The sequence below is a fragment of the Lucilia sericata genome, unplaced genomic scaffold (genome assembly GCF_015586225.1).
Source record: "Lucilia sericata isolate MDLA Ls3-8-SP2 unplaced genomic scaffold, ASM1558622v1 Contig000439F_arrow, whole genome shotgun sequence".
NCBI classification, from domain to species: Eukaryota; Metazoa; Arthropoda; class Insecta; order Diptera; family Calliphoridae; genus Lucilia; species Lucilia sericata.
Genome location: NW_023994454.1, coordinates 298,854 through 315,000, shown reverse-complemented (window position 1 = coordinate 315,000; position 16,147 = coordinate 298,854). Strand labels below are relative to the sequence as shown.

Genomic DNA, 16,147 nt, shown 5'->3' with positions numbered 1-16,147 from the left:
TTCTTAAGACAAAGATGTTAAAAAAACATTTGACAGACAATGGATGCAAAACAACAACAACTACTACATAGGTATGTGTAATATTAGATGTTTTTTATAAAAAAAAATAATAAAAGTAAGTCTTTACAATCACACAATTTACTTGTACGACTATTCTAATTATTTTATATTGTTAAAAGATAGCAGAGAAGAGTAACTGTAAGAGGAAGCGAAAAGACATAACCCATGTCTGTTATAGTGGAAAAAACGCTTGAATTATATTACCAACCAACAATCCACCAATTCATATGTATGTCTATCCATATATACATACTTCCATCCACCGTCCATTATATTCCGTATGTTTAAGTCTAAAAATGAAGGTATATCATATGAAACGTAGTTTTATTGTATATTCAGTTTGTGTCTATTAGTCGAAATAAAATAAGTTTTTTTAAAACAATAAGAAAATCTTAAGAAATGCAATAAACAAAAGAATTGTGTAACCTTACTTACATATATATACTTAACTATTTAGATTAAAATATTAGTATTAATTTATATTAACTAAATAAATATACATATGTATGTATATGTAGTACAGCTTACATAGTCAAGCAGGTAAGAACAATATGTATTACTTCGGATTTTACGAAAACATTGCTATGTAGCTATTTAATCGAAATATGTATATTTAGTCGAAATGATTCAATGTAGTCACATCATCAATGTATGCTGTATATATAGAATGGTTATAAAGCATTCGATGCCCGATCGAATGCCGAAAACAGAAATTGTTGTAAACTATAACACATTGATTCCAGGTAGGAGATTGTGGTCAACTTCTGAGGTACTCTGTTGTTACGCGAATAGCTCTAAACTAAGGGATAAAACAGGTTTGGAGATCTACACCAAAAATCCGGAAATTGCTTTACCAATTACAACGCTAACTATCATGCGGAAATCCTGCTATCACCGCATGTATAAAATGTATTGGATTAATTAGAATGCCCACAGTGTTTAAAAGCCAAAAGGCAAATAAGGAGATATCGGCAGATAAGATTAAATCTAGGGTTTCACTGAACCAACAGCTATTTCAGTTGAGTGTTAGAGTGAATTGTTCGGCACATTTCCCAAAGTCGTGATATCGATCTTCATTTTCCCAACAACTCTTAGCACATTTTCCTTGCGTGACTTCTCTTTAGTGTGTACTATATACTAGACTATACACTAGACTATAGACTAGACTGTAGAATAGACTATAGAATTGACTATAGACCAGACTATAGGCTAGACTATACACTAGACTATAGACTAGACTATAGACTAGACTGTAGACTAGACTATAGACTAGACTATAGACTAGACTATAGACTAGACTCGAGACTAGGCTATAGACTAGACTATAGACTAGACTATAGACTAGACTATACTAGACTATAGACTAGACTACAGACTAGATTATAGTCTAGACTATAGACTAGACTATAGACTAGATTATAGACTAGACTATAGACTAGACTATAGACTAGACTATAGACTAGACGATAGAATAGACTATAGACTAGACTATAGACTAGACTATAGACTAGACTATAGACTAGACTGGACTATAGACTAGACTAGACCATAGACTAGACTGGACTATAGACTATACTCTAGACTAGACTATAGACTAGACTATAGACTAGACTATAGACTAGACTATAGACTAGACTATAGACTAGACTATAGACTAGACTATAGACTAGACTATAGACTAGACATAGACTAGACTAGACTATAGACTAGACTATAGACTAGACTATAGACTAGACTATAGACTAGACTATAGACTATAGACTATAGACTAGACTATAGACTAGACTATAGACTAGACTATAGACTAGACTATAGACTAGACTATAGACTAGACTATAGACTAGACTATAGACTAGACTATAGACTAGACTATAGACTAGACTATAGACTAGACTATAGACTAGACTATAGACTAGACTATAGACTAGACTATAGACTAGACTATAGACTAGACTATAGACTAGACTATAGACTAGACTATAGACTAGACTATAGACTAGACTATAGACTAGACTATAGACTAGACTAGACTAGACTATAGACTAGACTATAGACTAGACTATAGACTAGACTATAGACTAGACTATAGACTAGACTATAGACTATACTATAGACTAGACTATAGACTAGACTATAGACTAGACTATAGACTAGACTATAGACTAGACTATAGACTAGACTATAGACTAGACTATAGACTAGACTATAGACTAGACTATAGACTAGACTATAGACTATAGTCTAGTCTATAGACTAGACTATAGACTACACTATAGACTAGACTATAGACTAGACAAACTGTAGGCTACAATATAGAATTTACTATATGTCGGGGTATACCGCGATATATTCCATTATCAAAAAGTACTGAATAAATATTAAAGTACTATGTTTTCCAAATCTGATCTGGCTGAGAGGGTTAAATAAGTTAAGCCTAAAAGTATGCAAACAAAAAGTTTATGTTTGTTTAGTTTCTTTGTGAAAAATGTTTCTAAAGAACTGCAGCATTAGATTTCTGAAAAATAACTTCGAAATATGTTAGATTTTTTGACAAAAAAAATACATAAAACTCTTCGTCAGTCAGTCTTTTTCAAAAGCTTCATGTGGTCCGAAAGCTAAGAATTCTTTGGTATTGAAAATGGACAAAATCAGTCTACGTGTTCGTCTTGGCCACATGTACATAAGTGATACCCCGTTAAATTTTATGGACTTTAGTTTATTATAACTTAAAAATGTGGAATTTTTTCAAAAATTTTTATTTTGTTTTGAAATATTTTTTTCTGGCAACATACGCCAAACTACTATCATATTCGGAAGTGAATCGTTTAGCAGTAACAGAGCTCTGCTTCGATCGAAACAAATAGCAATAGGACAGGTCAAGTTCTGGACTATAAGGCGAGTGAATCTAAACTTCTCGATAAATATTTGACTTTGGTGTCGATTTGGCCGGGCTTCAGATACCTTCTCTAACTCTTCGGCTTATCGTAGTGGACCCATTTTTCATTCTGGATATGCAGCGATCAAGGTCTCTTGGCTACATTTTTGTATCTTGTTCCATCCCTGCACAATTTCCCTTATACAAATTTTCATCCCTTACTTTGGCTTACGAAATGTTATAGCGGTTTCCTGCTCATAGATCCAGAATATAGCAAATTTTTACTGAACAATTTTAAGAAATTTGTTTTCTAGATGGCCCCAAATATTAACAATAATGCACACAACTGTTGTTTTTTTTATTTAGTTAATGTTGCCACATGGTTTCGTTTCTTAACTCAAGTCAAGTTACTAACATAAGCCATCTGGCAACTAGATTTTGATTTATTTGCTTTATTCACAAAACCGTTACTACAATAACAAATAAGGATCAAAGAGTAAATAACAACAACAGTAATAAATGTAATACAAGTACATACTTACAGTACAGTGACAAGACAGTTGCTGATGATCATGACGATGTTCATCAAATGTTTGTTATTATGATATTTGCTTTACAAAAAAAAAAAAAATTTAATCTAAATATAATATTACGGCCATAAACACAAGACTTGTTGTTTTTTTCTTTCTTTCTTTTTTTGTAATTTTTACCTTTTTTACTTCGAGGTATAGGAAACTATAAAAGTAGAATGTAAATCTTTTGTAAAAGTTTTCTCAGCTGTAACAGGTTTTCAACATTTAAGCTGAGGTTTTAAATTTACAACAATTAGTTGACAAATGCCAGAGCTATAAACATGACATCAAATCTGTCTGCTACTTCTAAGAAAAAAAAAACACACACCTATCGAACTGGAATAATTTAAGGATATTCTACCTATAAAACCAATAAAAGGATTATATTAACATAACAAAGGATTATTTAAATAAAGTGCAACTTTTAAACAAAAATTCTACAAGAATAAAAACTTTTAAATTTGAAAATTCAATTTTAAAGAACTGAGATCGGTTGGTGCATAGATGAGCTAAAGAAAATATTTGAAAATAAATTATTTTTTTCCCATAAAATCTTTTATTACATTTCAAATACACAAAATTTCTAGCACCATTCGAAATCAGTGCTTTTAATTGAAATAAATCTACAAAAACTATATACAAGTGCATAATTTTAAAAATATTTCACAAAATTTGTTTAAAGAAATGATCAATGAATTTGTACTCATATGGCTTCCTGTCTATACTCAACTTTGGTATAACAATCAAATAGCAAAGTTAATGTCATTAACATTTCGTTTGAGAGTGCAATGAGTGGGACTTTCAAAGAGTGTGAACTTTCTGAGAAGCCCTAAAAGTGAGAAATACTCGTATAGTGCAGTGATCTTGCAAAAAAAATAAACTATTGATCTTCATTATTGTAATGTGTAAAATGTGAAAAAAAAAAAAACTTTTAAACAAAATTGAAAATTTTAAGTTTTTTTTTGGATAATTGATAAGTTAAGAATTGAAATAAGTTATGATCTAGTATTTCGAAATGAATCTTAAGATCGTACTTTAATCGTTCCTTAAGAATTCGTGGAATTGGATATTAACAAGAACTTCTTATCGTAATAGTTGTATAAAATTTTAACGACTTTTTCATATATTTAATAAGTGATCAATCACTGATCTTGTTGGTTTACAAAAAGTTATATCCTGCATAAAAGCCTCTGGGAATTTTTCCCCTCCTCCATTATACAAAAAAATCCTATTTTTAAGGACCTACAACCGATTTTAAGTTGGAAATATAATGGATCACACTATTTAAAGATCATATATACAATAAGTAGTGATCACAGATCACTTTAAAAACTAAATTTCATACATATAGGTTTTGGTTCCAAAAATAACTTTTGTGTGTCGAATTTCAATTATGTACGGATCGTTATAAAATTTAAGAATATGTATTATGGACTGATCTTCCTAAAATTTTGTATAGAGAATGTTTTAACTTTTAAAAATACAAAACAACGAATTATTATTATTGTTTTTTTTTTTCTATTTTAAAATGTATATTTTTATAAAATACTCATTTCTAATTGATGTTACAAACTACAAACTATTATTTATTTAATTAATAGATTTACAAAAAAAAAATTCAGCGTTTTTAAATTGTGCCTGCATAACGCCTGAACAAATATAGCGCAAAATTAGTAGGTGGTAGATTATAAAGGACTGGCATACGTTTTAGTATTCATCATTTTCAAAGGGATGATAAGGATGACCAGCAGCGCTAAAGGGAGAGAAAAAGAAAAATATAATTGTAATTAAATAAATTTAAATAGATTTTGAAACATAACAATAAATTAATTCGGGAGAAAAACTAATTAAATAATACTGTTATAAAATGTTAAATAATTAAACACAAGGCTCGAGGGTAACATTTTAATTATACTATTGGTAATATTAATATTTATACATAAACTTTAACATTCGATTTATGTAAGAATGGCTAATATCAAGGAAGATTACATAGTTTTTTTAGGATTAAGAATTATTGTTGTTGAATATTTTCTATAAAAAATTTTGTGTATAACTGTTTTTCCTATAGAAAACTCAGTGTATAACAATACTTCCTAGAGAAAATATTGTGTATAACAGTATTTTAAATAAAAAATTTTGTGTATTTTCTATAGAAAATTTTGTATATAATAAATAGTATTTTCTGTAGAAAATTTTGTGTATAACAGTATTTTCCATAAATTTTTTTTTTTATAAAAGTATTTTCAAAAGAAAATTTTGTGTATAACAGTATTCTCCATAGAAAATTTTGTGTATAAAAGTATTTTTCATAGAACATTTTGTGTTTAACAGTATTATATTTTTTATAGAGAATTTTTATGTATAACACTATTTTCTATAGAAAATTTGGTGTATAACAGTATTTTCTATTGAAAATTTGGTGTATAACAGTGAAAATTTTGTGTATAACAGTATTTTCTATTGTATTTTCTATTAAAAATTTTGTATATAACACTATTTTCTATAGAAAATTTTACGTATAACAGTATTTTCTATAGAAAATAATGTGTATAACAGTATTTTCCATAGAAAATTTTGTGTATAACTGTATTTACTATTGAAAATTTGGTGTATAACATTGAAAATTTTGTGTATAACACTACTTTCTATAGAAAATTTTGTATATTTTCGATTGAAAATTTTTGTATAACAGTTTTTCCACAAATTTTTTTATAAAAGTATTTTCTAAAGAAATTTATATGTATAACAGTATTTTCCATAGAAAATTTTGTGTATAAAAGTATTTTTCATAGAACAGTTTGTTTTTAACAGTATTATATTTTCTATAGAGAATTCTTATGTATAACACTATTTTCTATAGAAAATTTGGTGTATAACAGTATTTTCTATTGAAAATTTGGTGTATAACAGTGAAAATTTTGTGTATAACACTACTTTCTATAGAAAATTTTGTGTATAACAGTATTTTCTATTGAAAATTTTGTATATAACACTATTTTCTATAGACAATTTTGCGTATAACAGTATTTTCTATAGAAAATAATGTGTATAACAGTATTTTCCATAGAAAATTTTGTGTATAACAGTATTTTCTACAGAAAATTGTGTGTAAAAAGTATTATCTATAGAAAATTTTGTGTATAACAGTATTTTCTATTGAAAATTTGGTGTATAACAGTGAAAATTTTGTGTATAACACTACTTTCTATAGAAAATTTTTTTATATTTTCTATTGAAAATTTTTGTATAACAGTTTTTTCCATAGAAAATTTTGTGTATAACAGTATTTTATATAGAAAATATTGTGTATAACAGTATTTTCCATAGAAAATTTTGTGTATAACAGTATTTTCTATAGAAAATTTTGTGTATAACAGTATTTTCTATAGAAAATTTTGTGTATAAAAGAATTTTCTATAGAAAATTTTGTGTATAAAAGTATTTTCTATAGAAAATTTTGTGTATAACAGTATTTTTATAGAAAATATTGCGTATAACAGTATTTTTCATAGAAGATTTTGTATATAACAGTATTTTTTATTGAAAATTTTGTGAATAGCAGTATTTTCTATAGAAAATTTTGTGTATAATAGAATTTTCTATAGAAAATTTTGTGTATAATAGAATTTTCTATAGAAAATTTTGTGTATACCAGTATTTTCTATAGAAAATTTTGTATATAACAGTATTTTCTGTAGAAAATTTTGTATATAACACTATTTTCTATAGAAATCTTTGATTATAACAGTATTTTCTATATAAAATTTTATGTATAACAGTATTTTCCATAGAAAATATTGCGTATAACAGTATTTTCCATAGAAAATTTTGTATAAACAGTATTTTTAATGGAAAATTTTGTGTGTAGCTGTATTTTCTATAGATAATTTTGTCTATAACAGTATTTTCCATAGACAATTTTGTGTATAGCCCTATTTTCTATAGAAAATTTTGTGTATAACAGTATTTTCTATAGACAATTTTGTGTATAACAGTATTTTCCACAGACAATTTTGTGTATAACAGTTTTTTCTATAGAAAATAATGTGTATAACAGTATTTTCCATAGAAAATTTTGTGTATAACAGTATTTTCTACAGAAAATTGTGGTGAAAAAGTATTATCTATAGAAAATTTTGTGTATAACAGTATTTTCTATTGAAAATTTGGTGTATAACAGTGAAAATTTTGTGTATAACACTACTTTCTATAGAAAATTTTGTATATTTTCTATTGAAAATTTTTGTATAACAGTTTTTTCCATAGAAAATTTTGTGTATAACAGTATTTTATATAGAAAATATTGTGTATAACAGTATTTTTCATAGAAGATTTTGTATATAACAGTATTTTTTATTGAAAATTTTGTGTATAGCAGTATTTTCTATAGAAAATTTTGTGTATAATAGAATTTTCTATAGAAAATTTTGTGTATAACAGTATTTTCTATTGAAAATTTTGTATATAGCACTATTTTCTATAGAAATTTTTGCGTATAACAGTATTTTCTATAGAAAATTTTGTATATAACAGTATTTTCTGTAGAAAATGTTGTATATAACACTATTTTCTATAGAAATATTTGTTTATAACAGTATTTTTTAAATAAAATTTTATGTATGTATAACAGTATTTTCCATAGAAAAGTTTGTATAAACAGTATTTTTAATGGAAAATTTTGTCTATAACAGTATTTTCCATAGACAATTTTGTGTATAGCCCTATTTTCTATAGAAAATTTTGTGTATAACAGTATTTTCTATAGACAATTTTGTGTATAACAGTATTTTCCACAGACAATTTTGTGTATAACAGTATTTTCTATAGAAAATTTTGTATATGACAGTATCTTCTATAGAAAATTGTGAGTATAACAATATTATCTACAAAAAATTTTGTGTATAACAGCTTTTTTATAGAAAATTTTCTATATCAAAATGTGTATATATTTTCTATATAAAATGTTGTGTATAACAGTTTTTTCCATAGAAAATTTTGTGTATAACAGTATTTTCTACAGAAAATTGTGTGTAAAAAGTATTATCTAAAGAAAATTTTGTGTATAACAGTATTTTCTATTGAAAATTTGGTGTATAACAGTGAAAATTTTGTGTATAACACTACTTTCTATAGAAAATTTTGTATATTTTCTATTGAAAATTTTCGTATAACAGTTTTTTCCATAGAAAATTCTGTGTATAACAGTATTTTATATAGAAAATATTGTGTATAACAGTATTTTCCATAGAAAATTTTGTGTTCTACAGTATTTTCTATAGAAAATTTTGTGTATATATGTATTTTCTATAAAAATATTTGTGTATAACAGTATTTCTATAGAAAATATTGCGTATAACAGTATTTTTCATAGAAGATTTTGTATATAACAGTATTTTCTATTGAAAATTTTGTATATAGCTCTATTTTCTATAGAAATTTGTATATGACAGTATCTTCTATAGAAAATTGTAAGTATAACAATATTATCTAAAGAAAATTTATAACTGCTTTTTTATAGAAAATTTTCTACATCAAAATGTGTACATATCTTATATAGAAAATTTTGTGTATAACAGTATTTTCTATAGAAAATTATGTGTATAACACTATTTTCTATAGAAATTTTTGTGTATAACAGTATTTTCTATAGAAGATTTTGTGCAAAACAGTATTTTCTATAGAAAATATTTCGTATAACAGTATTTTCCATAGAAAATTTTGTATAAACAGTATTTTCTATAAAAAATTTTGTGTATAACAGTATTTCCTATAGAAAATGTTGTGTATAAAAGTATTTTATATAGAAAATTTTCTGCATAACACTCTTTTCTATAGAGATGTTTGTGTATAACACAAAAAAGGTTACAGAATTTTGTTTTATATCAATTTTATGGAAATTATAAAGATATTTGCGAAATAACAACTACAACTACTGATTTTGAATGAACACAATTCCATGTTAGTAACAAAAGGAAATATTTAACAAATTCTATCTCTAATTCAAGCACTATTTCAACAAAATTTAGAAAAAGTTTTATTGTATGGTTTACCAAACTTTTTTCTATTAATCAAAAACCAGCATTTAATACTCATCATGAAAAGGATAATGAGGATGAGCACCAGCTTCACTATTTTCAGAAATAAAATTTATATATAAATAAAGTTTTAATAAATAATAATTTTATAATTAGTAAATAAAAATAATACTACAAAAGAAAAACTTACGAGAGGATAGGTACAAAACGGCCATTGCAATCGAAGCTATCAATGGTGTTAATATCTTCAGCCGATAATTCAAAACCGAAAACATCAAAGTTAGAAGCAATGCGGCTCTTGGTAACAGATTTGGGAATAACAATATTTCCGCGTTGTAATTGATAGCGGATCAAAATTTGGGCAGGGGTCTTTTGGTATTTCTCAGCAATAGCCACGATCTAGAAATGGAATGAAAATTTATTTTTTTTACAAAATTTAAAGAATGTTTTCTTTTTTTACCTTAGGATCTTCCATCAAAACGGGATCACCAGCCTTGGCCCAGGGACGGTTGGGTGAACCCAAGGGACTGTAGGCGGTAATAGCAATATTTTTCGATTTGCAGAATTCCATTAATTTCTTTTGGTTCAAATAAGGATGACATTCAATTTGATTGGTGGCTGGAGGTATGGTGGCGGCAGCCAAGACACGTTCAATTTGTTTCTTATTGAAATTAGAAATACCAATGGATTTAACCAAACCATCCTTAACTAGCTTTTCCATTTCCTTCCAGGTGTCAACATAATCAACATCGGAATAGGCGGTTTTGCCAGCCTCATCGACAGGGAATAAATCATCCCCCTCCTTATAGCCCATAGGCCAGTGAATCAAGTACATATCAATGTAAGACAATTTCAAATTCTTCAAAGTAGTCTCACAGGCACCACGTACTAAATCGGGACGATGGAAGGTATTCCATAATTTGCTGGTAACGAATAAGTCTTCACTGTAAAACAATAAAAGGCAATAAAATTAAATTAATTAGTTTTTATCTGTAATAATTGTTTTATATAATCTTATTAATAAGAGTTTATTAAAGGTACTTACCGTTTAACAACACCTTCATTAATTTTAGCCTCAATACCTTCGCCCACTTCATGTTCATTTTGATAAACATGAGCACAATCGATATGACGATAACCAATATCAATGGCATCTTTAACAGCTTGGGCTACTTCACCCTTGGGACTCTATAGTAGAAACAAATAGAAAAATAAATTAAATAATCGTTTATTATAAATTTCATAATGTTGTTGAAGATTGAAGTTTTGTATGTTATGTATGAATTACATACTATGTAATATTTTATATAGAATTTCACAATTTGTTGTAAATGTTAAGACTAAAAGTTCATATTAATTATTGTTGTGTGAAAATTAATACTGTAACTGAAGTGGAAATTGTAACACTTGATAATTAAAACTACTAATTTTTATGGAGATTTTTCACACAATTTTTTATTGCTTTGTTTAAAAAAAAATATAATCATTTCTTAAAGTAAAGGTAAATCATTAAAATTAAAGTAAAACTTAAAAAAAAAAGTACAAAAAACTATGTTAAACTAATCATTTGTAGATTTATTGACTATATAGTTTTCAATAACTTAATATTCGAATGACAGATCATGGAAAAAGATAAATTTTTCCACTCTAGGTGAGATCTATGCAAATACTTTCCACTTGGGGGAAAAAGTACCACCTTTTTTATACGTTCTTTAATAAAACCCACAAAATATATTTTTAAAAACTTTCTTAATTATTTTACTTAAGGGAATAAAGCCTAGAAAGAGTCCTATTAGGTGACTTTTGACTTAATCAGTATAAGCAGAAGTTGCCCTATGGCGCATGTTCCCCCTTTTTGGATAACATACGCAGCAAAAAACGCTAAAAAAAGAAGTATTTTAGAACTGTTGTAAAGTTCCGAGGATGGCAAATACTAACGAAATCATAATTTAAAGAATAGATACCAAAACCGTTTCATAGAACGTTTATCGGCTCCATAAAGTTTCATCTGAATAAGTTTTAAAGTTGACAACTTTGAAGAAATGTCATTGATCCTGTAAACTGTGTGGCCACCGGTAGCTTAATGGTTAGTGTTCTAGTCTGATAGACCGGAAGTCATGAGCTCAATACCCACCTGAGGCACTGGTAAAGGAGCGTACAGCAGACGCGATATATGCCTAGGTGTATTTCTAATAACTAACTAACTAACTAACTAACTAACTAACTAACTAACTAACTAACTAACTAACTAACTAACTAACTAACTAACTAACTAACTAACTAACTAACTAACTAACTAACTAACTAACTAACTAACTAACTAACTAACTAACTAACTAACTAACTAACTAACTAACTAACTAACTAACTAACTAACTAACTAACTAACTAACTAACTAACTAACTAACTAACTAACTAACTAACTAACTAACTAACTAACTAACTAACTAACTAACTAACTAACTAACTAACTAACTAACTAACTAACTAACTAACTAACTAACTAACTAACTAACTAACTAACTAACTAACTAACTAACTAACTAACTAACTAACTAACTAACTAACTAACTAACTAACTAACTAACTAACTAACTAACTAATTAACTAACTAACTAACTAACTAACTAACTAACTAACTAACTAACTAACCAACTAACTAAGTAACTAACTAAGTAACTAACTAACTAGCTAACTAACTAACGAACTAACTTACTATCTAACTAACTAAAAAGTGAAGAAGACTGCCTCTGTTTTGCACTATAGGATTGTATGTAATTCAATTAAGAGCCATCTTTACTTTCTTGGCCAAGAAAAGATCATAAAAGATTCTTAGTTGTCGGAAGTTCTTTAACCTGTTATAAATCGGGTCATTCCGGAGAAGAAATCCAATTGTTGTGGATACATTACACTTCTCAATTCTTTATACAGCTGATCTAATATACAGCTTGGACCACTGTCAGTTTGCAGAGCTTTCTACTGTTACTCAAAACTTAAAATATATAAGAAATTAAGCCGGTAATTACTAAAAAGAATGATGCTTTGGCAAAAACAGAAAACATTAGTTAGGGAAAGGTAAGGAAGGGGAGGGTGTTGTTTCAACTAAAATCTAAAACAAGCTATTAATAAATTTGAGACCAATAATTCAATATGAAAGGAATCATTGAGATTGGTAATAAATCGAAATTTGCTTAATTAATTGTTCAAATAATGACAATGATTTTTCATACATAAAGGTTGATTATTATCTATTCCGAAAGTCTTAAATAAATCTATAACGTTTCTAGAATTTGAAGCAATAGCTACACCTAAAGATACAAAAAATGCGAATTCATTTCGCAAATACTTTTCGCTGAGATAAGAAATCAAAGAGTAAGACTTTAGTCAATAATAAACATTTCAAAACCAAACAGTCCTAAAGCATTCTAACGATACGTGATCAAAAATTAACGCTATCTTTGACTCCAATGATTCTATTGTCATGTTTAGTCTATTTTTCAAAGGTCCTACTCCAATATTCACCTAAAACTACAAAAACGCAATTCATTGCGAAAATACTTTCAATTGAGATAAGAAATCAAAGAATCAATTTGATAAATTGTTCTTACGATGACTATAAGTTTTAAAAACTGTTCGTAATTATCTATTTCTAAAGTCTAAAGTTAATTTATAACTTTTCTAGAATTTTCAGAAGTTGCAATTCATTTCGCAAATACTTTTCGATGAGATAAGAAATCAATAAGTCCTGATAGTACAAATACAATAACAATCTAACTATATGTACGTGATCAAAAATAAACGAAGATTAAAACTAGTCCGTTATATAAAGGTCCAGTCCAAAGTAAATCTCTACAACAAAATGCAAATTCATTCTCTAAATACTTTTCACAAGATAATAAATCAAAGAGTTAGACTTCAACACATCAAAAAAACAGATTTGAAAACCAGACAGTCCAAAACTAGAAATAACATTCTAACTATACGTGATCAAAAACAAACGCTACCTTTGACTTCAAACATGTAATCCTGTTTTCTAACATTTAAGATTAGAACTAGTTGAACTAGAAATTGTTTGTTAAATTCCTAATCTTATCGCAAATAGTCAATAAACTTTTTTTCAAACAATAACAAAAAAGCCTAGATATGTATTTTAAATAAAACTTTAATTATAAACAAAATTGTTAGCAGACAGAAAGACAGACATAGAGAAACAGACAAAACCCATTAGATTAAAATAACTTAATTAAAAAAACAGTCTATTTATAAAAGCAACAACAACTAAAAAATTAAACCCTTTAATCTGCTACATAAATCTTCCGACAAAACACCAAATAAATTAGACATTTTTATCTCTGTCCAGGCAGTAATTAAATTTAATAATTCGGACCATAACAATTTGTTTCCAAGCCCTAATAAATTCTAACATTTTAAATGTTATTTTAATTGTTTAGTTTACTGTTGCCGTATATATTTAAAAATAAATGTATGTATTGTACATAATTTGATTTGTATTTACTAATAATTAATTATGTTAAAATGAAACCAATTAAGCGAATAATTTACTTATTGTTATCACTGCTGTAGAGGGTCAACAATTTGTGTTTTATTACATTTTATTAGTATTTAATGGAATATTTTTACGTATTTATTGTAACTTAAACACTTGGCCATTGGATGCGAATTTTTCTTTTTTCACTAATAAATTGCCATTTGTTTTATCAACAGGAATTGTAAAAACAGCGCTACTCTAGCTGATTAAATAATCGCAATAATAAATTATAGCTGATAAGAGTAATGACGAAGAAAACAATTTTAGTATTTTAGAAATATAAAACTGTTTTAGGTGATAGGCTTTATTGAATGTTAAGTTAATGGGGGTTTAATCATTGTAAATATATATGTATATATTTTTTTTTTAATGGGAGCATCTAAATTTATTACTTTGATAGTATTTATGGTGAAATTATATATGTTTAGCAAACTTTAAAGAATGAATTTTAACTTCAAATCTTTAAAACAGACTATAGTCTAAACAATAGTACAACCTATAGTCATTACTATAGTACAGACTATAATCAAGACTATAGTCAAGACTATAATATAGACTACAGTCAAGACTACAGTACAAACTATAGTCAAGACTATAGTACAGACAATAGTAAAGTCTATAGTTAATACTACAGTACAGACTATAGTCAAGACTACAGTACAGACTATAGAGCAGACTGTAGTACAAACAATAGTCAAGACTATTGTACAGACTTTAGTCAAGACTATTGTACAGACTTTCGACAAGAATATAGTACAGACTGTTCAATACTTTTATACATACTACAGTACACAATATAGTCAAGATTAGGATATCGAATCTATTGAACTTTAGAAATTCACATATACTATATTTTTTTAATTTTTATTAAAGAAAATCTTCAAGATTTACCACTAAACCACATTTAATTTATTAGTCTAACTCTACTGTCTTCATAAAACTAATATAACACTATCTCATAGCTACTAATACCAATACAAATTTATGAATATTCTAGATTCGCAAAAGAAAAAAAAACTTCCTCATCGATTTCAAACACAACCTACCTCTCTATCTGCCTGCTCCCTTTTTTTTCCTATTACAAAAACATTACAACATCTGGCAGCTTTTTAAATAAATATTACGATATAGAATTCTTTGTGTTCCCTACCCATTGTGACCTTGAATGCAATATGCAATTTAAAATTTATACACTATAAGAATACTAAAATAAACTAAATTTGCATAATTAATTGAAATAAAACTAGAAATATTAGAAAATAACTTTCATTCTATAAATGATATAAGAATTATTAATATTCTTTCCCCTTTAACCAATGCCATCAATTTTGAAACTTGCTAATTTTATCTGCTATATTACAACAAATAACATGATTTTGCTAAATTTCTTCAATAGTTTCTTTAATTAGATTTCAATACTTACACCCCATGTTCCCAAACCCAAAACAGGCATTTGGTGTCCACTGTTCAAAGTTATAGTTGGTACATTCACCATTTTGTTCAATTGAATTTGTTCTATTTACACAAAACACTTGTTTTTTATAAAATTAATTATTGTTAATAGTTTAAATAACTATTACAGATAAGGTTTTTTCCTTAATTTTCTTTATTAATCACTGAATTAAGAGATGTGTGACGTTTGGCACACAAATTCACCGGCAAATTATGAAAAAGTGAAGCTCTCTCAACAGCTGTTTGTGTTTTTATAGCCGAATTTGTGTTTTTTTTTTGTCAACGAGTTAAAAAAAAAGCTTTTTGGTTGTCATTTTTTAGCACTAATTGACAGCCTTTTTAAAACAGAGTTGTATTGTAAAAAGAATAATTAATTGAAAATGTGGTAAAACAGGAAAAGGAAATTCGTCTTTTAAATTATTTTAATATATTTGAATTTTGCATAAAAACAAATTTATCAAACTGACTGGGATTTATATAAACATTAGAATATAATCCTATATAGATAGATAGATAGATAGATAGATAGATAGATAGATAGATAGATAGATAGATAGATAGATAGATAGATAGATAGATAGATAGATAGATAGATAGATA

At 26.9% G+C, this 16,147-nt stretch overlaps 1 protein-coding gene across 3 annotated transcripts; it reads right to left on the bottom strand.

The window, feature by feature from the left end:
• Positions 1-5,001: 5,001 nt before the first annotated feature.
• On the bottom strand, positions 5,002-15,807 carry LOC119604868 (aldo-keto reductase family 1 member B1-like). Of its 3 annotated transcripts, none has more exons than XM_037957756.1 (6): positions 15,519-15,807; positions 10,591-10,733; positions 10,006-10,489; positions 9,736-9,944; positions 9,561-9,638; positions 5,015-5,260 (listed from the first exon to the last, which is right to left on the bottom strand). In XM_037957756.1, exons 1-5 carry the CDS (start codon positions 15,588-15,590, stop codon positions 9,593-9,595), a joined length of 954 nt encoding a protein of 317 aa, XP_037813684.1. In that variant the 5' UTR covers positions 15,591-15,807; the 3' UTR covers positions 5,015-5,260; positions 9,561-9,592. The 3 variants fall into 3 exon arrangements, with proteins under 3 accessions (XP_037813685.1, XP_037813684.1, XP_037813686.1); XM_037957758.1 differs by having other exon boundaries at positions 9,566-9,638; XM_037957757.1 differs by lacking the exon at positions 9,561-9,638 and having other exon boundaries at positions 5,002-5,260.
• Between the last annotated feature and the right edge of the window lie 340 nt (positions 15,808-16,147).